Here is a 24,246-nt window from a genome sequence, read left to right as displayed (position 1 = left end):
CTGAATGGCCATGGATTTTAGTGTTATAGACCAGACATGCTGCATGAGTATTACTGTACCAACCCCTGATTTGAAGCACATGAGCAAGGAAAGCTTTACAGAGGACGCTGTGATACAGATGGAGAGTGGTGGAGGTAGCCTCAAGCTGCTTGCCATGTTTGCTCATGCACTGGCGCCTGGGCCAAGAAACTTGAGTCATCAGCAGTGAGCATAGCGCACACACAGTGTAGAATGTCTGCGAGAGAGATGAGAACTGGTTTGCTAAGAAGTACAGTCTCAAAAGGCCACATTTTGGCAGGGCGCACTGGGAGGGAAATACGCAAATATCTAATGGGTCTTTAAAAACAAGTTAGATCAATTAGAGCTCACACATTAGTGCTAAAAGTGTGATTGTTGCATGGCCTCACCACAAGATATTTAGTTGTTTGTGTGCCTTAATTTACTTTTCCTACCTTCACATGCTTGGATTTTGTTTTAAGTTTAACCCTAGCTCTGAGTTTGTAGAATACCATGTTTGGTGACAGCATCCCTATGAAGATTTTTATCCTCACATACACTCAGGCTGTGTCTAGACTGGCCAGTTTTTCTGGAAAATCAGACGCTTTTCTGGAAAAACTTGCCAGCTGTCTAACCTGTCCGCTTGAATTTCCACAAAAGCACTGACTTCCTACTGTAAGAAATCAGTGCTTTTTGTGGAAATACTATGCTTCTCCCATTCGGGCAAAAGTCCCTTTTGCGCAAAAGGGCCAGTGTAGACAGCTGAGATTTGTTTTCCGCAAAAAAGCCCCGATCGCGAAAATGGCGATCGGGGCTTTTTTGTGGAAAAGCGCGTCTAGATTGGCCACGGACGTTTTTCCGCAGAAAGTGCTTTTGCGGAAAAGCGTCCGTGCCAATCTAGATGCTCTTTTCCGAAAATGCTTTTAACGGAAAACTTTTCCGTTAAAAGCATTTCCGGAAAATCATGCCAATCTAGACGCAGCCTCAATGTTAATGAAGATGGGATTATCAAGTGAATCTTAAACAGGATGTAGTAGCCCCTGCTTCCATCCCTGTAGAATCGGATGCAAGTTTGACCTAGCTCTTGAAAATTAAACAGAGGGTAGATTCTCATTGAAAATGATTCATTCATTTTTCTTCCCTGATATTTTCACAGCTGCAGCATGCTTTTGCATTGTAAATAGGGAGAGCAGATCTTTCTTGTTATACACATTCAATGAATGATTTTGGAACCTGTTGAAACTAAGTTGTAGGCAGGGAATAGATCTGTGAGTGCTTTGGGGGCATGAGAAATGTGCAGAGGGGAGAGGGAGGCTTTTTGCCATGTGACGTGAAATACCAAAGAAGCAGCCTGCAGGGTTTCTTCCCAGCCCACAAACAGACTTCAGAGGGGGGAGAGAGCCAGTGAGCAAGCAAACCTGAGCAAACACTGAGTTCTGCAGCTGGCAATTTGTAAAGCTCCGAGGATGAATGGGCTTTATCTTAAAGATGGCCAGGTTTCCTATACATCTGACCTCAGGAAACCTCCAGTGGAGAAGGTTAATATTTGGCCACACTGCCACAGATTTGGAGTTGCCATCTCGTCCCCAGACTTCCTTTTTTGCCTCTTTGTCTCCTTGCTATGTCAAGCAGGCATGCTTTGGGGGCACCCCCAGTGCCTGGACTATGGACCCCCTTTCCAGCCTCCTTTCCACCTGGAGTTCTGCACTGCCTATGAGACCTTTGGCTGCTGTGACCAGGAGAAGGACAACAGCATTGGAGCTAAATACTGGGAGATCATGGATTACATTGATCCCCAGGGCCACAAGCTGTGTGGAGGCTATATCAAGGATATCCTGTGTCAGGTAAGGCCGAGAGTTTCAAACTGCATGTTTACACTATGTTTTTGCTTTTGTTTGTGAGCATGCTCATGTGCTCTAGGCTTTCATTATAAGATGATTTCTCCACATGTCATCTCTTTTACTTTATGATGCCGTGGGAATGTATTGGATATCCGTATGGGAGAGGGAGGACGGTGCGGATAATGTTACTGGATATGAGTTGTTGCATAGTTTGTGTTGGGACCAAAGCATGGCCAGGTACCACAGGGATAGATATCTGATAAATGCATGTAACAAGTGACAATAGTTAATAATGAATTTCTATTTTTTGATACCTGTAAGTGCTGATGAAATAAAGAGGGAGTGTCCTGCTGTAAGGAGAGGGACAATACTAGCTCTTTGTAACAAAATGAAGGATTAAAAAAAATCAATATTTATTTTTCATTCTGCTCAAAAATACAAGGTGCCTTGTTTGGCAGATTATACAAGAACAGGATTATACAGAAACAAGATTAAATCAAAGCAGAACATGAAGCACAGTATTTTGATTCCCAGGTCCCATGATGGATGTGTTTGGATTGTGCTCCTGCCTAGTACACTGCAAATGCTGTGGTTATTAAAGTAGAACAAACATTAAACAGCCAGAAGATTCATACAGCTGAAAGATCCCAAAGCTTCGGGTGCCTGGCTGCCTCATTTGTGGGTAGAAAGGACCTGATTTTTAACAGCTATGCTAATCATGGACTGTATGTCAATACAAAGTAGCCAAAAATCATATTTTTGCTTATTACACGGGTATAAATTCTTCCAGCTAATCCTTCTTAGTCCTCAAATATTATCATCCATGTTTACTAAATACTTCCACTTTTATAGTTCCCCTAGTAAGGGAGTCTGGAGTCACCTTGGAGAAACCAACTTTCAGAAAAACAACATCAACATTTCATCAGTCATTTGCAGCCAATAAATCAAGAAAAAAATGTAATGTTGCCATGTCAGAACCTAATTAACATTAATGATTAATGATTGAGCATCCTATGGAGGATTTCTTATGAGTGACAGTGAGAAAATAAGCACACACAATGCATCTTTGTCCTTTGATCATAAGGCATATGTGTAGCTTAGTCTGAATTCATTATAATCGTATTTCATTGGATATTATAAAAATATTGGTATATATTTTAAGAAGTAATTGTCTGAGTAACCTGAGATTCTGTAATAATGACTTCTATATTAACTCTTTGATGAGAAGTGGTTAGTGACTGTCAGTTTTTAATGGATTGCTTCTGCTCCTATTGATGTTAATGGAGGCTCACGGGGAACAGGCTGGGTTCCTTAGTGAGAGTCAATTGTTAATTGGATTAACGGTCAGAAAGGTTCTACTGCATAATGCTTTTTTCCCCAACAGGAAGTCGGCTATAGCTCTTTGATCCAATAAGTAATAAATACAGCTCATCATTCCACCAAAATCAAGGATATAGTAATGATCGCAAAGTGTTGACATGTGATGAATACTGCACATGATAAAAACAAAAACAAAAAAACCCTAAAAAGCTTACAGTGTCAGGACACAGCTTTTGTCTTCCCAATGTGAAGTTCTCACATTGCCATCGCTATAGTCTGCATCTACAGTATGGGTCATATTAGCATAGCTATGGAACCATACCTTTGCCACTGTATCACTTGTAGTGGGGACATGGCCAAAGCCCTTTCAGCCAGGTGTGTGGCAGCCAGTGCATCCATTCTATGCTAGAAAGAGTGGAGAGCGAACAGGCCTGCATTTGACAGTCTTTCTGGTAACAGCAAGTTGCTGTTAGGAGCTGATGTTATGCACTACAAATAGCTTCCTCTTCGCAGCCCATAACAACAATTTTTATTGGGTCTACAAAACCCAGGAGCCATGCTATGCATTCCTGAGTTGCCATCTCCTGGCACCTTCTCGATATCTATTTACTGATTTACAGACAGAGAGCACTCTTGTAGTGGTTTAGAAAGCATTTTTCCTTAGCATCTTTGCCTCTGTCACAGCCTAGATTACCTGCATTTCTCTAATTTTTGCTTAAGTGAAAACAAAAGGTCACAACTCATCAGTTTGTGTAAAGTGACATGGCTCCATTGACTTCAGTGGAGCTACCCTGATTTACACCCACTGAGAGTCTGGGCTATATTTGCTGATTGATTGATTGAAAATATTGAAGGCTCCAAGATCTTCAGAGGCTGTAAAGGAGTAACTAGTCTGCAATATGACAGCTGAGGATCTGGTCCATACAGGCCATGTGAAGCCCTGGTCAAGACTTGCCCTTAATACCCTTAAAAAAGCACTGAAAAAAGGTAGGAGGGGGTTGCTTGACAGCTGGCAATCCCAGGAGGCTAGAAGCACACACTAAAATGGCAGTTCCATCATCCTTTGAGAGGATTAGCTGGCTGGTACAGAGGGAAGGCAAATCAAACCTCTTCAGACTAGCATTGAAAGATGTGATGTTAGCATGTGCTCGCTAATTTAGTAATTGGCATATTTTAAGACTGCTATAGATGAGACAGACTGCATGTAACATGGCACATGCTAGGGGCAAATCTAAAGGCTCAAAAACCAGAAGGTAAATAAAAAGGACACAATATTTATTTTTTAATTTCTCCCCAAAAAAACCCTCCAACCTTTAACCCAGTATCATGATTTGGGGGTGATTTCTGATGTTTGAACATGTGGGGTTAGCAAATATTGTGAATGAGAAGGAAGTGTCTCTGGGCCTGTCTGTCAGTAGTGAATGGAGATTCTTCTTTAGTTCAGGGGACAAGGGGAGGGCCTTTGCTTTTTGAACCAGAAGCATTAGAATTCTGACCTTACTTTCACCATGAAGGTCTACTTGGCATGAGTGAGACAACTACAATGTGCTTATGGGCCCCAGATTTGTCACAAATAATTACATTGTGCTACACTCACAATTACAGTTTGTTACACTTGGTGAGAAATTGATCATTTCTCCTGAAGGGAAAATGACAGACAAGTGACATCTGGATGTGGGGATCTTATTTCTTCAGCTCTACTAATCAGTTGAAAAGAATCCATTTCCTTTTCTCATCCCCCATCCACTGTCCTCCTCTCCCTCCACAGAGACAAATGACCAGGGATTTCAGTGAGACTGCTTAATCCGGGTGGTTTTACATAGGCCCTAAAGGAATGCCATCACCTCATATTTAGCCAAAACAGTGATTGCTGTCTGCATTCCTTGCAACACAGACAATGAATTGGAAATGTAAATAGTTTAGGAAACAGCAGAGGTTAGTGAATAGATGGACAAGAATGTCCTGCTTAGAGGGGAATGCTTTGTTCAATACCTTGAACTGCAGAAGACTGAACACCACAATGATAAAGACTATAGGCTGGCAGATGTTCATTAAGGATAGGGGGGCTGAGGTTGCTTCTTGCTCCAATGAGAAATGCATATCTCCCGCATATGCAAGCACATCGGGATATTCTAGCAGTTCTCAGCCTCCTGAATGCCATGGGCCATCTGCCTCACACAGGTGCAGCAGACAGAGCTCCTGAACTCAATGCAATGACACTAATGCAAAACCAAGGTGTGAAGCGCATCAGACTCCAGGTACATTGCAGAGTAAGGATATTAAAATGTGATTGTTTGGCTAATCGTATAATCAATGTAATTTGTAGTGACTCTACAGTTAGTTGAAAAGCACCTCTGCAGAGCCTCAGTGGGGGTAGCTCCAGAAGAGCTGACTCAAGCAGGGACTGAGCAGTCCTGGCTTGTGCTGGCTCCAGAGCCACCCGTGCTGCAGCTCTGCATCTTAAATGCAGTAGAATCAGCATGAGCTGGGACTACTCGATCCCAGCTCACGTTGAGTCCAGCAGCCCTGGCCACCGTGAACAAGGGTTGCTTGGTAGCAACAGCCCCTGTCCACGTGGGGCCCAGCTCCCTGCTGGGACCCCTGCGGACAGGGGCTGCTTTGCAGCAGCATCCCCTATTCCCCCGCCCCCCGCTGCCTCTGATAGAAGCAGAAGCGGGGGGAGGGGGAGGTTGGCGGCACCCTGGAGACAGTGCTGGGGAGAACTGCTTCAGTCCCTGCTCACCCTGCGTTCCCTGTGGCACTTCTGCTTTTGAAATGTACAGGAGCCCCAGACTGGGAACCAGCATGAGCGGGGACTGAAGCAGTCCCTGCTCGCGCCATTTCCCGCTGTGCCTCTACCTCCGCTGCCCCCCACAGAGACGGTGCTGGAGGGAACTGGCGTTACCAGTTCCCCCAGCACCGGCTCCTGCTCCCCGCTCTTGCTGCCTCTTTCTGACAGAGGCAGCAAGGAGGGGGGGAAGCAACGAGTTGTGTTGACCATCCAATAAGCATTTGCTTATCAGATAGTCAACTAGTCGCTTACATCCCTATTGCAGAGACTGCTGAAGAGAGTAGCAGAAGCTCTCTGAAACCAGGTTCAGGGAAGTACTGGTGAGATAAGACTGCTCTAAGAATTGCATGGCCTAACCTACAGTACAGGGCTCTGTCCAGTTCCCCCATTTCACCCCAGCAACTTCTCAGCAGTCTGTGACCACTCCTTGGTTCAGGATACTCCCACTCTGTGTCAAATATTATGAGAATTCAAATGGAAGCAGCTACCAAACCTAACTTTAGGAGATACACATATGTATACATGTGTGCACACTTCCCAGGGCAGAAGCAGACAGGTCATGGACAATATTCTCTCATATTTTTCCATCCATGTGCAGAATAAATTTTGTTATGTACAGTTAGGCATGTGCGGATGTGCCCCACCAGTGGAAACACATGCTGCTGGCTATGGGCGCTCTGCTAATCAGCTGGCTGGCATTTGAATCTCTACTGGGTGGCCGTCCAAGCACTCAGGTTACAGGAACACTGGTCACAGACAGTTGTAGCAATTCCTGGGGGGAAAAAGGCCATTCACTTGAATCCATGCTCACAGGCTGCTCTTGAGTCAAATGGCAAGCATGAAAAACCTCTCCGGCCTGGTGGACGAGGCTTTTCTGCTGAGACGAGCCAGTAGTTTCTGGCCCCCGCTTTTTATCTTATGGTAAGCAGAGGAAGGTCTCTATGGTGATGCAATTAGACATCAGGGCCTGATGCTCTGAGGTGTGGAAATCCTGACAGAGGCTATTATTTTCAATTAAAATATTGAAACCCTGGAGCATTTGCACAGTTGTCCATGGAGATTTGGATTATGATACATGGAAAATACTGTCTTAATAATTTTTACTTGTGGGCTTGCTGTGTTTTGAACTTATTAAATGACCGCTCAATGAAACTCTGCATATATTTGTGTATGCTGTGGTTGTAAAACCAATTAAGTAAGTAATCTCAGCTTTCCACAGGGTTTAACTGATTATGTTTTAGTTTCTACAGAGCTTGTGCCGACAAATATACAGGTCAGGTATTAACAGAAACACTATTTTCTGAAGGGTCCAACATAGAAACTCTGCTGGGTAAAAAGCTAGTGGCATTTTGCAAGATTAGGTAGGTGTTAAAAATCCCATTATATAGATGAGGAAACTGAGTCACAGAGCTGTGAGCATCCAAATGCTCAAACTTGAGTGCCTAATGTTAGGTACTTACACTATATCCTACATTTCTAAATATCTGATTAAGGTATGGAATATTAGGCACGCAAGTGTGAAAATTTCAACCTCAATATTCAGCCAAGATCACACAGAGAGTCAGTGAGAGATGCAGGAACAGAACCCAAGAGTTTAAAACCTCAATCTAAGATACATTTGATCATAATTCAAGGTTATGCATTGACTTCCATGGGACTCTACACGTAATTAAAGCTAAGTATGTGCTTAAATGCTTTGTTGAATCAAGACCTGAAATATCTCTGAAAAATGTAGTGGCAATGATATTCCAAGGTTGCTTAATCGTGGTTATTTATCTTACTGATTATTTGTATGTTGCTGACCTATGTGCTTAGATGAAGGCTGCTCAGTGCATCAGGGATGTACATATGCAGACAGACGTGTAATTAGCTTCCATTTATTTTCATAGGTATGCTCCCCATATGCTGCCCATCTTTATGATGCAGAAAACCTCCAGACACCTCTTAGGAACCTGCCAGGTCTTTGCTTTGATTATTGCTCTGAGTTCCATTTCTATTGCCGCTCTGCTATTACACTACTGACTAATGATAAACATATTCAGGAGTGCTGCGAGAAGAACAAGACCCGCTTTTGTAACCTCCTTAACATACAGGACCAAGACTACTGCTACCCTGATGTGCTGAAAAACACAGACCTCAATCGCAATCTGGGGTCAGTAGTGGAGGACCCAAAGGGCTGCCTTCAGCTGTGCTTGACAGAGGTGGCTAATGGATTGCGGAATCCAGTCCTGATGCTCCATGCCAATGACAACACGCACCGCATGTTCGTGGCAGAACAGGTGGGGATCATCTGGGTCTACTTGCCTGATGGAAGCCGACTGGAGGAGCCCTTTTTAGATATTAAGAAAATAGTGCTGGCTACCCCATGGATAGGGGATGAGAGAGGTTTTCTTGGGATGGCTTTTCACCCCAAGCACAAACACAACAGGAAATTTTACATCTATTATTCGTACATGGATAAGAAGAAAGTGGAGAAGATCCGAATCAGTGAATTCAAAGTTTTAGCATCTGATATTAACAAAGCTAATCCACACTCAGAAAGGTAAAGGTTATTCAGAGCCATTCTGAACGTATCATATTCTCATATGACCATATAGGAACCTGCCCAACTGCAACATCTGGATCTGAATGCTGAGCTTATGGCCATTCTCCGGTGCACAGACCCACAAGGGCGCATTAAGGAGACTGCTAAACAGAGACCGAAAGATGTGAATGCTGGTTCAAAGTCACACAGCAAGCCTAAAGCAGAATGGAAAACTGAACGAAATTCTCCTTCTCTAACCATTAGACACAGTGTCTCCTGTCCCTGCCCTGTAAGATCTAGCAGTACGGTGGCAGCCACAAAAACACCAACATTTCAAATAATGACCCCTGTAGAGAATGAACTTACACTCTGAAATTGCTTTATAAACAATAATGTTAAATATAAGGTAATACCTTCAATTATATAGGCTCAATATTTTTATTGCCCACTGCAAAGGTATTTTATTGCAGTGATAACATATGTATCACACGCATTACAGAGCTAAAGTTCTTAATGGCACCAGCTTGGTCTCACCTTTAATAAAAGCTAAATTGCTCAGAACAAGAATATCTTTCCTGGAAAGGCAGATGCTGTCCCTTTCACTCATAGAAAAGGATTGGGTACTAATTTTGTTGCTCATGAGATTCACAGTCAGGCTGAAAGACACACAAAAAGCTCCCCAAACTAGCCAGCTATTATATGAACAAGAAAAACCCTGCGCCCATTTCTCACAGGGAAGGCAAGAAGCAGTTTTCACCCAGTGTAAATGTTGAAATGCATTGGAAGATTCATGTTTTTGAATGAGCACTGGTATTTTATTTTGGTGCCTATGGTTGATGGTCAGGGGTGCAATGAAGGAAGATCTGGGGGGAGGCCTCTGACTGAAATTGGAAATTTGGCCCAGCCACTTTGGGATGGGCAGGCCAAATCCAAGTGGTGTTTGGGTCCCCCAGCTCTGCAATCCGTCTGGTACCCATGAGCTTTAGGCAACCCCAGTTCTGGGGGAGAAGACTGGAGATGGGCTTTTTCTGTGCTTCTTGGGGAAGCAAAGATATAGGAGGAGGAGGGGATTAGTCTGTTCCTGCTGGAAATGTTACACTTCAGCTTGATAACCTCTCTGGGGGTACATCTACACTAGTCCTCTAGTTCGAACTAGGGAGGCTAATGAGGGCTACCGAAATTGCTAATGAAGCGCAGGATTTAAATATTGATTAGCATATTCCTGGCCGGTTGCCATTTTGGAAACTGACTAGCCCAAAGTAACTGCTCATGTCTATATGCAGCAGAGAAGCGGGATTCCGAGATAAACCCCTTAGTTCGAATTAACTGTTACTCCTTGTGGAATGAGGTTTAACGGTTAATTTGAACTAAGGAATCCTGCTTCTCTGCCGCGTATGAACCACCAGCGTGATGGGTACTCTGCTACTAATAAATAATACTAAGGAAGTTTTTGCATTTTTGTAATGCCTTTCCTAGAGGGAGCCCAAAGTGATTTCTAAAGGAAATAAGCTTCCAAAGAACTCTCAGAGGGAAATACTATTGTCCACATTTTACAGATGGGGAAACTAGATACTAGGCACTCTCTAGTATCTTTCTTGGTCGTCTGAGCAGAGAGATCAAGGACTGAATGGACACTAGGAGCTGATGTGTCCTTTCACTTCTATAGATGGCTCTTCTGTGTGAAGATGAAAGTACCGTGGGGGAGGGGATAGCGGGGATGGAGCGTGCAGTGCTGCAGCCATGCTGTTCTGTGGCTAAACAGAGACCTTTAGCCCTCAGGCCTTACAGTCTGGCCCGTTTCCCTGGGCACTAGAAGACCCCTGACTGTGTCATCATCAAGTGCTAGAAAATGCACCCAAAAAAATTAGATTTTAAAAATCCTATTTTGAGTATAGATAGATACGTGTTGATAAGGATGTGAATGTTTAACCCCTTAACTGGTGGGTACTGGAGCAGTTCCCTGCCTGCTGCGAGCAAGGGGCTACTTCAGCCCCATGGGGGACCCGCCACGGACAGAGGCTGCTCTGGCTGGTCTGCAGCAGCCCCTGCCTGTGGAGTGCCCTGGGCCCACCGCAGGTCAGGGCTGCTCCAGCTCACCCAGTGCAGCCCCTGCCTGCGGCAGAGGGCTGCTCCAGCCTAGTGGTAGGTGGGGTCTGGAGTGACCTCCCCACCTGCCCTCTCCTTCAATCAGTTAACTGGTTAAACAATATGTTTAACGGGTTAACCAATTAACTGGGATTTTACATCCCTAGTGTTGAATACACTTCAGTGTTAATTATAGCTGAAAAGTGCCTTTGGCAGGTCAAACTTTCTAGGAGCTCTGCCTTACAGTAAGGGACAAAGATCCACTGAGCTCTTTGATGTTACCATTGGCTGAAAGGGCAGTGTGAAATCAATGGGAACAATGAGTGCCCACCTGCTGGTTATGCACGTAACATTGTCAGATTGCCATGTGCCTTGCAGACTTGGGGTATGTCTCTACCTTTAGGGTTGCCGAATGGTTTCAACAGAAATACCGGACACACTTGACATTACATCACAATCTACATTACATCTTATTTAGAAAATACCAGACATTTATATTTTCTCAATTTGTTTCCCGAACAGAAAGCTCAAATACTGGACTGTCTAGTTCAAAACCAGACACCTGGCAACCCTATCTATCTTTGAGCTGGAAGGTATAATTCCCAGCTCATATAGATGTACCCGCAGTAGCTCTGCTCGAGGTGGCTCCTAAAAATAGCAGTGTGTCCCCAGCAATGGGGGTGGCAGCTTGGGTTAGCCACTTATGTAGGAGGTCAGATAGGCTTGTACTCAAGATGGCTAGTCCGAGAGGCCACCTGTGCTGAATGGAATTTTAGACACTAGCTTGAGCAGAGGGAGCATAGATATCCCTGTGCAAACTAGGAATCACACCTCTCCCAGTTCAAATGTAAACATACTCATAAATGGAAGGATGAGATTAGCAAAGAACGTGAAAGGTCCTTGCTTAGTCTGGAACAGTGAGATAGCTTGGAAGGACATGTCATGCAGAAAAGAGGTCATGCAGTCTACTTATTGTGTAGACTGAGTAGTAACACATTTCTCTAACTCAGCAAGACACTGAATCTTGTCCAGTGGCTGCATCTGTGGTTATTTCTCTTTCCTTTCCTTTTTAGGAGTCTTTTGGAGCTTGAAGAACCAGCTGCAAATCATAACGGGGGGCAGCTCCTCTTTGGCCTGGATGGCTATATGTATCTGTTCACCGGGGATGGAGGGAAAGCTGGGGACCCTTTTGGAAAATTTGGGAATGCTCAGAACAAGTAAGCTAAAGGACAGGTTGATGCATCGCTTATGAGTGTAATGCATTGGCTAAGTACATGACAAGACAGAATTTAGACTTTTAGCAAAACAAGGGACTGAACTGATGCAAAAAAAATGCTGCTTTACTAGTTGGTGCAAACCAGGATTATCCCCAATTTACAGTACATCAGGCAGTGTCCTCAGTATACTTTTAGGATGAGATTTACGAAGCCTGAAAATTCAATAGCCTAGAAGATTCAGATGTCCAAATCCTTTTGGGAATTGGCATCCAAATCCCCTAAGTGGCTTTTCAAACTTTAAACTTAATATCTTGGAAGAATTACACACTGGTACTGGCTACCAGGCAAGCGAGCAATTTTACATGACAGCTAAAAATCTGCACATTGATGTTTCCTGTTCAGCGATTGCAGACTGCCCCTTGTTTTCCATGCCAAACTGCATGAGCAAGTCATTTACATTGAATATCTATACTGGTCCAACCCTTCTGCCCTTACAAGGGACACTTTATGATTCCAATTCTGATGTAAGCTATTTTTGCAGCTCCGTATACATATATAAATAACACATGACTTTTGCCAAAAACTTGAAAGTGAAATTAGTGCCCATGGCACAATGGTTTCTTTCTGAAAACAAAATCTTCTGTGCACACCTAGAACCAGTACAACCCAGGGAGCGGCAGTGCAGGTTTCCCCCACACTGTCCCACCTGACCTCTAAGGACTGGTTTTGTTACCACAGTCCACCCATTCCTTTGCTCCTCTGCTGAGACAAGGGTGCCAAATGGCTATTGTACTGTGCCACATGGAACTTCATGGGGAAAGCAGAGAGCAAGCAAGAGCAGAGAACGTCTTTCTCCAGAAAAACCACAAATCATGTGTGAGCTAAAGGAGAAACTCGTGTGCAGCAGAGGGAATGATTGCTCACAGCCAAGCAGATCTGATTCCCTTCAGGAGAGGGCTTTTCCCCCAACCATCTAGATATTTTGTTAGTCTTTATGGTACTGCACTTTTCTTTAAAGTTTTTTCAGTTAGCGTGTATCTACTCTGCACCATAAACTCGAAATAAGGTACACAATTTCTGCTATGCAAATTGCGTAGCTTATTTTGAGTCTATTTCAAAATAGGCTATTTTGAAATTTGGCACTGTCTGCACAGCACCAAATTTCAAAATAAAGTGCTATTTTGAGCCATCCTTTACTCCTTGTACAATGAGGTTTACAGGGATGATGAAATAGTGCATCTGCTATATTTTGGAATAGTGGACACATTCAAAAGATGCAGGGTAGCTATTTCGGGATACCTCTGGTATGCCAAAATAACTTTGATGTATAGACATACCCTTATAGACCAATATGGCTACCCCTCTGAAACTTCCCCTAGCCAGTTCATTTATTAGAACTGGTTAACATTTTAAAAAAAAATTAAATATTTTTGATGAAAAAGGACACATTTTCATGAAAATTTTCACAAAATAATGTTCTTATTTTCTCACCAACTCTTATATTAATATTTATGAGCTTTGATTTACCTGGCAGTCTCATTAACCTGTTGCTTTTGCCTTGATTTACTTTCAGGAGTACTTTACTAGGAAAAGTGTTACGGATAGATGTGAATGGGAAAAGCCCAGATGGAAAGCCATATCGCATCCCACCAGATAACCCCTTTGTCTCTGACCCCAAGGCTCTTCCTGAAATCTATGCCTATGGGGTCAGGAATATGTGGCGCTGTGCTGTTGACAGAGGGGACCCGGTTACTCATAAGGGACGAGGGAGAATATTCTGTGGTGATGTTGGACAGAACAGGTTTGAAGAAGTTGACATCATTGTTAAAGGAGGGAACTATGGCTGGAGAGCTAAGGAGGGATTTGAATGTTATGACACAAAGCTTTGCCACAATTCCTCCTTAGGTAAGCCAGAAACTTCTTGTGTGAGCTTTGCTTGAGACAGCACATGCCATGGAATACATATTTAATTAATGACTATACTGCTGCTTTTCCAATGAACCTCTGTAATCTGAAGTCATGGACGGGGGGGAGATGAGGAATATGTCCCTGCCCGGGGTGGCTGGTGGCCCTGCTGGGTGCCGAGACGGGCTGGGGTGAAGGAGGTCTGACCAGGAGGGAGGGTGCAGGAGATTTCCGATCCAAATACAAAAACATCCTGGCACTTCAAGAATTCTTTTTGTGTACCACATTACACACATGGCGAAGGGCCAGTGCAGACAACAGATGATTTTCTGTGGAGTCCAGTGGGCACTGGATTGGGGCCTAAGTGCATTATGGGAATATTTGCTTTTCTCTGAAACATCAGGTAGTGGCCACAGTAGTAGGCAGGATACCAGGCTTGGTGACATGATCTTATAGCAAATCCTATGTGGGAGGCAGTGTGGCCTATTGGATAGAGCACCAGACTGGGCCTCAGAAGACCTGGAGTCTATTCCTGGCTCTACTCCTTGATGACTTTGTCTCTAAGTCATTTCATCTTTCTGTGCCTCAGTTTTTCCAGCTGTAAAATGTGGCTAATGATCCTGATCTTCTTTGATATCACTCTGATATCAGCCGATGAAAAGCACAATATAAGAACTGGGTACAATTATGTTCCTTAAGGATTTTGTTGACAAACGCCATTTTTAAAATAATAAAAGGTAAACAATTCTGAGAACTAAGCTTGGCATATGAGTGTATGTATGTGGTATCTATCTACCCAATATATCTGTTGTGGTGATTGCTATATGATGCTATTAATGCAAAATACACGAGTAGTTTTTAACAAGGTCCAACACCGTGGCCTAAGAACCAGAAAGTTTACCATGTGCCTGTGTTAGGCTTGGCTGCTAGGCTTCCGATTTTAATTCATAACATTTTTCTGTCTGTGCTGTTCAGAAGAAAACCTCAGTCATTCTGGAAAAGTCTGGAGAGGTCTAAAAGTTTTCAGGAGCAGAATGTTAGTTCCCCTATCCTCACCAAAAAGTAAAAGGGCTGGAATCACCTTTCATGGTGCCAGGCAGAAAGGTGCCAGTAATTTACATTTCTGGTAATATTTGGCATCCAATAGAATGATTGTCAGTTGCTGCCCATGATTAGCATTTACTACATTGGGAGCAACTGCAGTGTATCAATCTGTTAAACTGAACTGCAACTTCCTGCTTCCATATGTTGTCTTTTCAGTAGAAATCAACAGAATGTTAATGTTAATCATTGTTACATTGCTTGATACACTTGGCCACATGTGTACTCTCACTGCAGATTTTACCTGCTAGGTAAATACGATAGCACGACTGAGCGAGTGAACTTCATTAAGCAACCTAGGAAGTTCCTTTAAAGCCTCAGGACCAAATTTTGTTGGTGTACATGAATGAAACCCCTTTGAAATGAACCAAGCAACTCCCATGTGCACTAGCCCTTTCGGTCTCCATTGCATACATCAGTATTGTTGGCCAATTGCTCTTTGATAAGAGAGTCAGTGAAAGCTGTTCTGTTTTGTGTTTAACAGATGACATTCTTCCAATATTTGCCTATGGCCACACTGTGGGGAAGTCAGTCACTGGAGGATACGTGTACAGGGGCTGTGAATCCCCGAACCTGAATGGCCTCTACATTTTTGGTGATTTCATGAGTGGGTGAGGACATTTTCCATTCTTTTCTATCCAGCTGTCCTTATATTTGTATGGCTCCCATGAATGCAATGCCTGCATATCTGAGCATTTTGAAATGCCCTGGCCCACAGCCAGTGAAAGTTCCAAATATTCAGCATATTTAGATCAATGGTTTGATTTGATCCATTACAGAGACAGCACCGGCAAGGTTGTGATATGGATCTGAACTTCACCCAAGTTACAGTTTTCAAGAGTGGGATTTTTATTCAGGCTCATCTTATACAAAAGAAAATTAAACTCAGTTTAAGAATAAGGGTTCCAACTAGCCTTTTACTTCCAGTGATGCATGATTTTTGCAGGAATTAACTGAGAATGGAAATTTGGAATCATGCAACATAAGGTTTTATTTTTCATCCAGTCGCCTTATGGCTTTGCAGGAAGATGAGAGGAGAAATAAATGGAAGAAGCAAGATATTTGCATTGGTAGCACTAAAGTCTGTGCTTTCCCTGGACTGATCAGCTCTTATAACAAATATATCATCTCCTTTGCTGAAGATGAGGCAGGTAATGCATCTCCTTAGTCACGTTTGTATAGGAATTTGGGTTCTGTGTTTCAGGGGTTTGGCTGCCCTTGGGAAATGTTAGTGAAGATTGACCAACTGCATAGTGCTGATGAAATACCTTAGCATTGCAGTGTGGTTGGCAAATGGTTCAGACAGTTGAGAAATCTGCCTAGCCATGAGACTTGTGAGGTTTTTTTCACCTACCCCAGACACACATGATGTACAGCTCAAGATGAGCTCATTATAGAACTCATGGCTCTCTTGAAATCTGAATCTGGATTGTAACTCACCCAAAGTTGGGTGGGAGGTTGGATTCATGTTTTGATTCAGGCCCATTCATATTGTTTGTTTACTTTTCGAAATTTAAAAATGTAAAAGTATGTGTCACTGCAATGGGATCGTATTCATTCCAGTTCTTGCATCCAGCCTAATCTCTTGGGTAGCAGAGTCTGGAAGGAAGAGGAAGTCCTTTAATAATATCTTATGGTTCAGTAGAATATGGATTGCATCCTTTTCTTGTAATGGAAAAGATCCTGGATGATCTCAGACTCAGGCACAATATTTTCTTACACATTTGGCTACAATTTCTAGAATATGAAAAATAAGGCAAGAGATAGACACCTGGGGAATGTAGAAATGTTATTTTATTGTGAAACACTAACTTAGTAGGGATGGATGTTGAATTCTGGTATGAACTCTTCCTCTAAAAATTGTATCAGTGCTGTAATGTAATTTAAATTACACTAATGGTTTCTTCTAGTATTTGCTCGAACTATCATAACCTCCCTACATAGTATACTGATGGCTAATGAAAAGATATGAATTCTAGAGATAGCAGTCAATTTATCAAAATATGACCCTGAACAACCCAGTAACAAAGAGACTTTTGTCCTAATAATTAGCCATTTTAGAGACTGATTTGTTGATAGTTTATAAGTAATTTAAATATTTTGTTTTTGGGTGTGTGTTTCTTTTATTTATAATTGCTGGCTGTTTTACTGGATGAAAACAAACCTTGTAGAAAGTACACTTATAATACATACCAAATAAAATTATATTTTGGAGTGTCCTCTACAAGGACACACAATGGCCATGAAGCTGCACTGGAACAGACACAGGAGTGCTTTGCTTGCATGTAGCCTAGCCTAGCCATTAGTGGGTATGTGCGTGGGGCTATTGTAACCTGCCTACATGGATCACATGGTGAGATCGTTGCCTAAAGTGTGATTCTGAATGAAACTAATATGGTTGTGTCTTCCTTTCTGAGGATATGACATAATGGACTGGCAGGAAGTGGGGGTGTGGAATAGTAGTGCACCAAATCTGCAGTTTGTCTGTGTGTTTGCATCTGAAATGACTTAAGTTCTTTTTGTCTCTATTTATTAAGGGGAGCTTTATTTTATGGCTACTTCTTATCCCAGTGCCTATGCACCACATGGATCTATCTACAAATTTGTTGATCCTGCAAGGTTAGCATTAAGATCTGGTTTTTCTTTGAATGCTGCTTTATAATCAACACAAATTATCTAGTTGACTTAACAGATGTGGAATATGTATGTGGAATCTACCCATCTATGTTTTGATCCCAGTTACTTTATTGTAAATCTTGAGCAACTCCACTAGCTTGAGTGAAGTTAATTCTAGAATTACACCCAGGCCCAAAATCAGTTAAAAGTTTGGGGACAATAAAGTTAAAAAGTATTCATCTTTTTATAAGTCAAAGATACAACACAGACCTGTTTTAATAGTACAAAGTAATAATCAGTACCCTTAGGGTCTGTCCATACGTCAGCCAAGGACTTTGTAAAATAGACATTAATTTTTTAATGCCAAAAAGATCTTTCACCAAAACTTTTCTTTCTTACTCAACATAACTTTAGCCTGGCTGGCATGTACCTCTTATCACAATCCAAAGGTGAGGAATGTAAAGGTTAGGGTAAGTATTAAAACATGACAAGAGGGAGATTAGAAGAGGATTGGTAATGGGTTACAGTGCTTTTACCTCTAGGCCACTACTTCAGTTCCAGCCAGCATGAGGCTGTTATGTCTGAAGTTGTTACTATATCACTAGTGGCTTAAGAAAAATTAATTAGTGTTCTCTAAGAAATTCCCCAGAGACCTTGTTTTTGTTCACAGTTAATGCAGATTGGCCACTTGTTTTCTGTCATCCTCAGCAAACAGGCCTAGAAGTGAATGAGCCATGCCAACAGAAATGTCCTTTCACCATACATGGTGATTGTTCCAGAACACCACTGAGGCACATTTGTGTGGGGGAGCTATTAGGTCAGAATGGGCCATTTAGATTGTCTAATCCAGGGGTTCTCAAACATATTTTGCTGGGCTCACGTATGAAAATATTTCAGGCTGTGACGATCCTCTCCAAAAAAAAGTGATGTCCCATGCCTCATACTAACCTTACTTCTATCCTTGTGCTGGTGGTGGCACTGCCTTCAGAGCTAGGCTCTCCAGCCATGACCCCTCAACAATAGCCCGGTGACCCACTTTTGGGTTGGGACTCCCAGTTAGGTAGACAACAAATCTAGTCGACCCCCTGCCTAGTACAGGCCATTAAATTTCAAACACCCCTATGTTGAGCCCAACGACTTCTGTTAAACTAAAGCATGTTATTTGTGAGGAGACTGAACTGTTGTATGCCACAGGCAGAGAACAGGAGAGACCCAGATGATGCTGAAGCCCCAGTGCAATAGCAGGAGACTGATGAGGTAAAATGTGTCCAGATTATCCCTGCAGGTAAATCATACTGCAGAGAGAGGCAGAAAAAAAACCAATTAAACTAATTTAAATTGAAAACAGATTAAAAATGTTTTGTAGACACAAGTCTCTAAGTCTCCCATGAATGCCAGCGTGATGAGCTGAGGTTGATAGGGTTTAGCAGTGTCAGCTGTGAATCAGTTCTCCAGAGTGAGTCTATTAGGCTACATTTTAGGAGGCTGTTGAAAAGCAATGATATGCTGGCACAACCCTAAATTGTTGTCATCTATGACTTGGCAAATGTATTGTAGGGAGGTCTTCTGGATTTGCACACAAGGGTGTGATGCGTGGGTTCTGATGTGTTTGTAACTGAGGTTCTCCTGTATAAATGAAGAAACCCAGCTTTACATTTTCCAAGATGCCTGTGGAGGGTGGTCAAGTGCCTGCATGTGAGCATGGAGGCAGCTTACTAATGGACAGCATTATTATATAGGAGGCCTTGATGCTTGCTCTACATGTTTGTTTATTTGTGTGTTTGTTTTCTGAAATGAACCAGTTTTCTTAGCTGAGTTTCAGAAGCTTCTTCCTTTACCCCATCACCTGCCTTCTAGAGCATGACTGTGTGTTTAATCTTTCCTTTGGTCCTTTTGGAGATATTTTTTTTCTGCACGTTGGCTGGGTTCCCTGCAAAATAGGCCTCATTGCTTGTCTTTGCTTGTCTTTTAGATGAAGTATCTAACTTTAGTAAGAGCCTGATCTTCAGGAGCACTCAGTATCCACAATTCCAATGGATACTGAGGTTGCTCATCACCTCAGAAAATCAGGGCATTAGGTCTTCAGACACTCAAGCACTTCAAAGGAGGGGCAGTGCGTGAGTTGGGTAACAGTCTAGCTCTCCCAGTTGTGTCACAATTATAGCTCTTCCATCTTGATTTGTCTTTCCTTGCAATTTAACAAAGTTTTCTGTTTTATTATACTTTTCTCTGCTGAAGGTGGCCAGATGTGAGGCGCTTGGCACTTTGGCGATATTTTAGACTATAGAGTGAGGTAGCTAGCAAAGAACAGAGAATTTCATGTGGCACTTTTTATAATTGTATCAGCAAAATATTATTCCACAATAATAAAACATGGGCATTTTTTCAGTGAGGAAAAAGCACACTTTTTTGTGAAAAGGAGTTCCTAATTTTTTACCCTAATTGGTTTCGCCTGAGGGTACATGACCTAACAGAAAGGACTGATATATAATCTCTATCTCTGGAAAAAGTAAACTTCCTGATCATTTCCATGTGCTTTTTAAATTTTAAAATCTGTTTTTAAGGAGAGCGCCACCAGGGAAGTGTAAACACAAGCCTATTTCTTTGAAAACAAAGAGTAAACGTATCCCATTTGTTCCGCTGGCAAGTAAGTCCTTCGATTTTCCTTTTATTGTGTGGCACACTGTATACAATCTGAAAGAGATGTCTGGTTGAAATGTGCAGGCTGTTACAACTCATGTTTCTGTTGCATGTTAAATATACTGCTTTTAATTAGTTTCCTCAGATGAGTTTGGAAGTGATTAAAGTTAGTTTTTTAGTGTTCACAACAGCAACAGAGTGAGCAGAAAACACGAAAGAACAAAGTGTGGTTAAGGCTCTACACTGGGACTTTCAGGGGACCTGCGTGCAATTTTGGGCTCTGATACTGGTTCTCAAGTAACCATGGGAAAGTCTCTGTGGGCTAGATTCACAAAGATATTTAGGTGCCTGCCACCCAGACTTAGGTACCTATATCCAGTTTGTTGGCTAAATTTTTGCTGTAAAATTTCCCTTGCTGCCTAAGTTCTGCCTCTGCACATGCACACTACTGCCTTCCACTAGGCATCCAAATACCTACCTCTCATGTTGGCCCCATAAGTGATTCATGAGCCAGGAGGACACAGGCACTCCTCTACCTATATTGCTTGAGGCACCTCATCTGGCAGGCATGCTCATGGGTCACTTATAGGTTTGCCAGATGTTTAACCAAAAATACACCCCCCCCCCAAAAAATACCAAGAACAAAATTCTGTTGAGGGGGGAAAAAAGGGGGAGACTAAAGTTGTTGAGCAAAAAAATAATAAAATAAAATAAAAAATCAGCATGGCCCCTTTAAGAAGAGGCTTTTTCGCTGGAGGCCATTTTGTTTTTCTGTTTCAGCTGCAAGACAGGCCTCTGCAGAACCAGGTAAGCAGGGGGGTGGGGGGGGCTGGGCCTGGTTGCTTAGTGTGTCATAGGGTTGCCAGGTGTCCGGTATTTTCACCTCCTGTCAGGGAAAAAAACATCAGAAAATACCAGACATTTTAGGTAGCCGGTATTTTCTGAATATTTTTACTGGACAGGAGGCAAAAATACCGGACTGTCCGGGTCAATACCAGACACCTGGCAACCCTAGTCACTTAACTCCACACCAGACACCCAGGAAAAGGTAGAGGTGGAGGTCCACTCTCCTTCCCTCCTAATTTTTAGCATACTGGTTAGTGCACTGACCTTTAATGAGTGAAATGCCTAGTTCACTTTTCATGTATGTGGCCTAACGACTGGGCTCTGGGACTAGGGCTGTTAAATATCGTTTAATTGAATAGTCGATTAAACTCATGAATTCTTATTGGTTAGTTGACTATTCTATAGTCCCCGGGCAGCCCCTGTCTGTGTGTTTCTGTTGCTCTCATTGAATCTGTTCCACTGTAGAATCTCTTCTATGCCTTAGGTGGTAGGAATTTGAACTGGGGGTATTCTACATCTCAGAGAATTACCCTACCAACTGGGCTAAACGTTATGTGCTCATAATAGCTAACTCCCTTTATATTGCTAACTCTTAATCTCTCAGCACCTCAGTTTGCCCAGCTGTAATACTAGGATGATAATACTTCCGTTCTCCTGACCTTTGTCGGTTGTGCATATTTAGATTGTAATGTCTATGATTCAGCGATTGCCTCCTACTAGCTGGGATGAACAGTACCCAACACCGTGAGGCCCCATTGGGACTTGTAGATGCTACAACAATATTAACAATTAATGCTATTGATAACAACCAGTCAACAAACTAGATTTGTCAAAGATCATTTTATTTATCCTTTTATTAAAATCTCCTTGCCAATTCCATCTTACCTTTTATGCAACTTTGGTCTTTTTCTACATAAATGTTTATTTTTTTTATTCTAAGAGAAAGCAAACTTGGTCTTAGCAACCCTACAAAAAGAAGCTAGCATTTGTATTTCATGGAGGAAGCAGATTGAAAATGAGAATAGTGAGGCAGTGTTCAAGCATCACAGTTTTTAATCTCTTTTGAAAGGCAAATATGTTTCTTGTCTGCTTGCTTGTCAATCTGCTAAGGCTTTTTTCAGGGATATGACCGAGTTAGTGTTTTGCCTTAAACCAGGAATGCTGAAGCATTTTAATTACTTTTCACAGAGACTGTCCTTGAGCTGCTTAATGACCCTGCAACAACCAAACCTCCCACCACATCCCCTATCTCCAGTGGAGCCACCCAAACAACCTCTTCCAAAAAAGCCAAGAAGCCAGGTTCCCCCAAAAGCTCCACCAAGCTGTCAGCAGTGAAGCCAACCATGGCTGGCAAAAAGAGGCAGGCCAAAGGATCCAGGATTAAACTAGATCCACCAGAGGAGACAACAAAGGCTCCAAAGGTATATATAGCATCACCTGTGACATCTTTGCCAGCCAAGAGATATTCCCAGATAACTGGACCCAAGAAGAAACTTCTTCCTAAGAAAACTGTATCAGCCAGGGAGAAAAAACAGAAGAAAAAAGGGTCAGTTCTAAGAAGCTTCCTGCAAACACAAGAGAACTTCCAATGAGCCAGAAAGAAAACCAGTGCTTGATTAAAAAAAGCCAATTTGTCATATGAATTGAAGTTTTCCAACATGGACTCATTAGAAGGATCAGACCTGTGTCCAGTTTGTGTCCAAAACACGTTCATAAGATTATGTGGGGGGAAAATTCAGTCTTGGTGAATGTGTACTACTTCATGAGTTTTAACGCAAGTGGACTATATGTCCTATTGTGACTTTAACTGCATCAGGGTTTTCCTAGCCTCATAAATTTAATATTCTGAGCCAATCCTGCTTTGAAGGCCATCTCCTGACTAGTAGTTACTCAAAGCCTTCACTAACTTCAGTTCCACGGGTACAATGAGAGAGGTATTTGGATTGCCTAAATAAGGAGTGCAAGAATAGTCTGCAGGAGACTATCGGTGGGCTTAAGTGCTTATGAGGGAGTTCATATTTTAATCACAGTATATGAAATAAATACAGTGAAGTCGTCTGGTTTTTTTTTTGTATTTTATCATTCTTTGCCACTGAATTTATATCAAGCTATATTTTAAAACTAATTGCCTTTTATTAAATACTCAAAAAAAATCTGAATGTATTTATTTTAGGCATTTGTTTTAAATCACCAGAGGAGCAGACTACTTAGAAATATTTACTATTATAGATCTAATTTTCAAAGTTACTGCATACCTGCCATTGATTTCAAGGGAGGCTGAAAGTCTGGCCAGTTCATGCCCAGGCAATTGCTTTGAACAGAAATTCAAGCTGATTCAAACCACCAGACACTGTTAAAAGAGTTTGGCGGATATCTACATTATGGCATTTTACACTTTGCAAGTCATATAAACTGAGGGAGGGAGTCAAATCCTGACTCCTTCACCAGGCACAGGATGGATATGCAGCAGAAGCAGTGCAGTTTTAAGGTATGGGGGTGGGTAGGGATTTAGGCAGCTGAAGCAGGGATCTGGACCACCTGAACATAATGGTACTCTGGTGAACAAGAAGAGTAGGTGATAAACCAATGGTGCAGTGGCAACAGGTACAGTTCATTTGTGAGAGAAGTCGTTGAGGCTGTACTACTGACTACAGAGCGACAATTCTACTCCTCCGGGGTCAATGACAGGGATTTTTTTTTCTCTCCACTGTGAGAATGTTCCCAGAATCATCTTGCACATACTTTGGTTGTTGCTGATACTAGAAATGTGAACGACTAGATGCTTTCCCCCTCTTGCTGCCTCTATCAGAACGAGGTGGGGGGGGAGGGGTAGAGGATGGAGTGTTTCAAAGTAGCAGCACCCCGGGCTCCATGCGGCAGTCGCTTTGAAACACTGCGTGCAGCTCAGGCCATCTGGGGACTCCCAGCTGGTCCCGGGCTCCCCATGGTGTTTCAAAGCGGTAGCACTGCATGGAATCCAGGTCAGCTGGCTGCCTCCCTGGATCTCCATCCATCTCTGTCTGTTTCACAATCGCAACCCTGACACACTGACATTAGCATCCCATGCTCTAGGCCTCTTCCCCAGGCTTCTGAGTGCTGGGCAGCAGAGGGCTGCCAGGTATCTAGTTTTTGACTGGAGAGTTAAAATCAGATTAATCAACTAATCGAATAATCAGTGGAATTTCCATCAACTATTCAATTAGTTGATAAGGGCACTTTTGCTTTGAAATGTAGCAAGAGCTCTCCTGGCCGTTGCTACGTTTCAAAGCGGAAGGGCCGTGAGGTATTTGAAATGTAGAAGAGCACCAGCAGGGGCTCTTGTGTATTTCAGATTGAAACGCTCCCTCTGGCCCTAGGCTCCAT

General features: G+C 42.6%; 1 protein-coding gene across 2 annotated transcripts; it reads left to right on the top strand.

The window, feature by feature from the left end:
* The first annotated feature begins 888 nt into the window (after positions 1-888).
* HHIPL2 (HHIP like 2) lies at positions 889-23,512 on the top strand. Of its 2 annotated transcripts, XM_075925233.1 has the most exons (10): positions 889-1,841; positions 7,839-8,491; positions 11,632-11,775; positions 13,349-13,680; positions 15,266-15,392; positions 15,787-15,932; positions 17,319-17,400; positions 19,962-20,044; positions 20,818-20,844; positions 22,072-23,512. In XM_075925233.1, the coding sequence occupies exons 1-10, from the start codon at positions 1,464-1,466 to the stop codon at positions 22,473-22,475; spliced, it is 2,376 nt and encodes a 791-aa protein (XP_075781348.1). In that variant the 5' UTR covers positions 889-1,463; the 3' UTR covers positions 22,476-23,512. The 2 variants fall into 2 exon arrangements, with proteins under 2 accessions (XP_075781348.1, XP_006115651.2); XM_006115589.4 differs by lacking the exon at positions 20,818-20,844 and having other exon boundaries at positions 891-1,841; positions 22,072-23,375.
* Positions 23,513-24,246: the final 734 nt, after the last annotated feature.

Source organism: Pelodiscus sinensis, chromosome 3 (genome assembly GCF_049634645.1).
Source record: "Pelodiscus sinensis isolate JC-2024 chromosome 3, ASM4963464v1, whole genome shotgun sequence".
Taxonomy (NCBI): Eukaryota; Metazoa; Chordata; order Testudines; family Trionychidae; genus Pelodiscus; species Pelodiscus sinensis.
The sequence above is the reverse complement of the archived record's forward strand: the minus strand, read 5'-3'. Positions and strand labels throughout refer to the sequence as shown.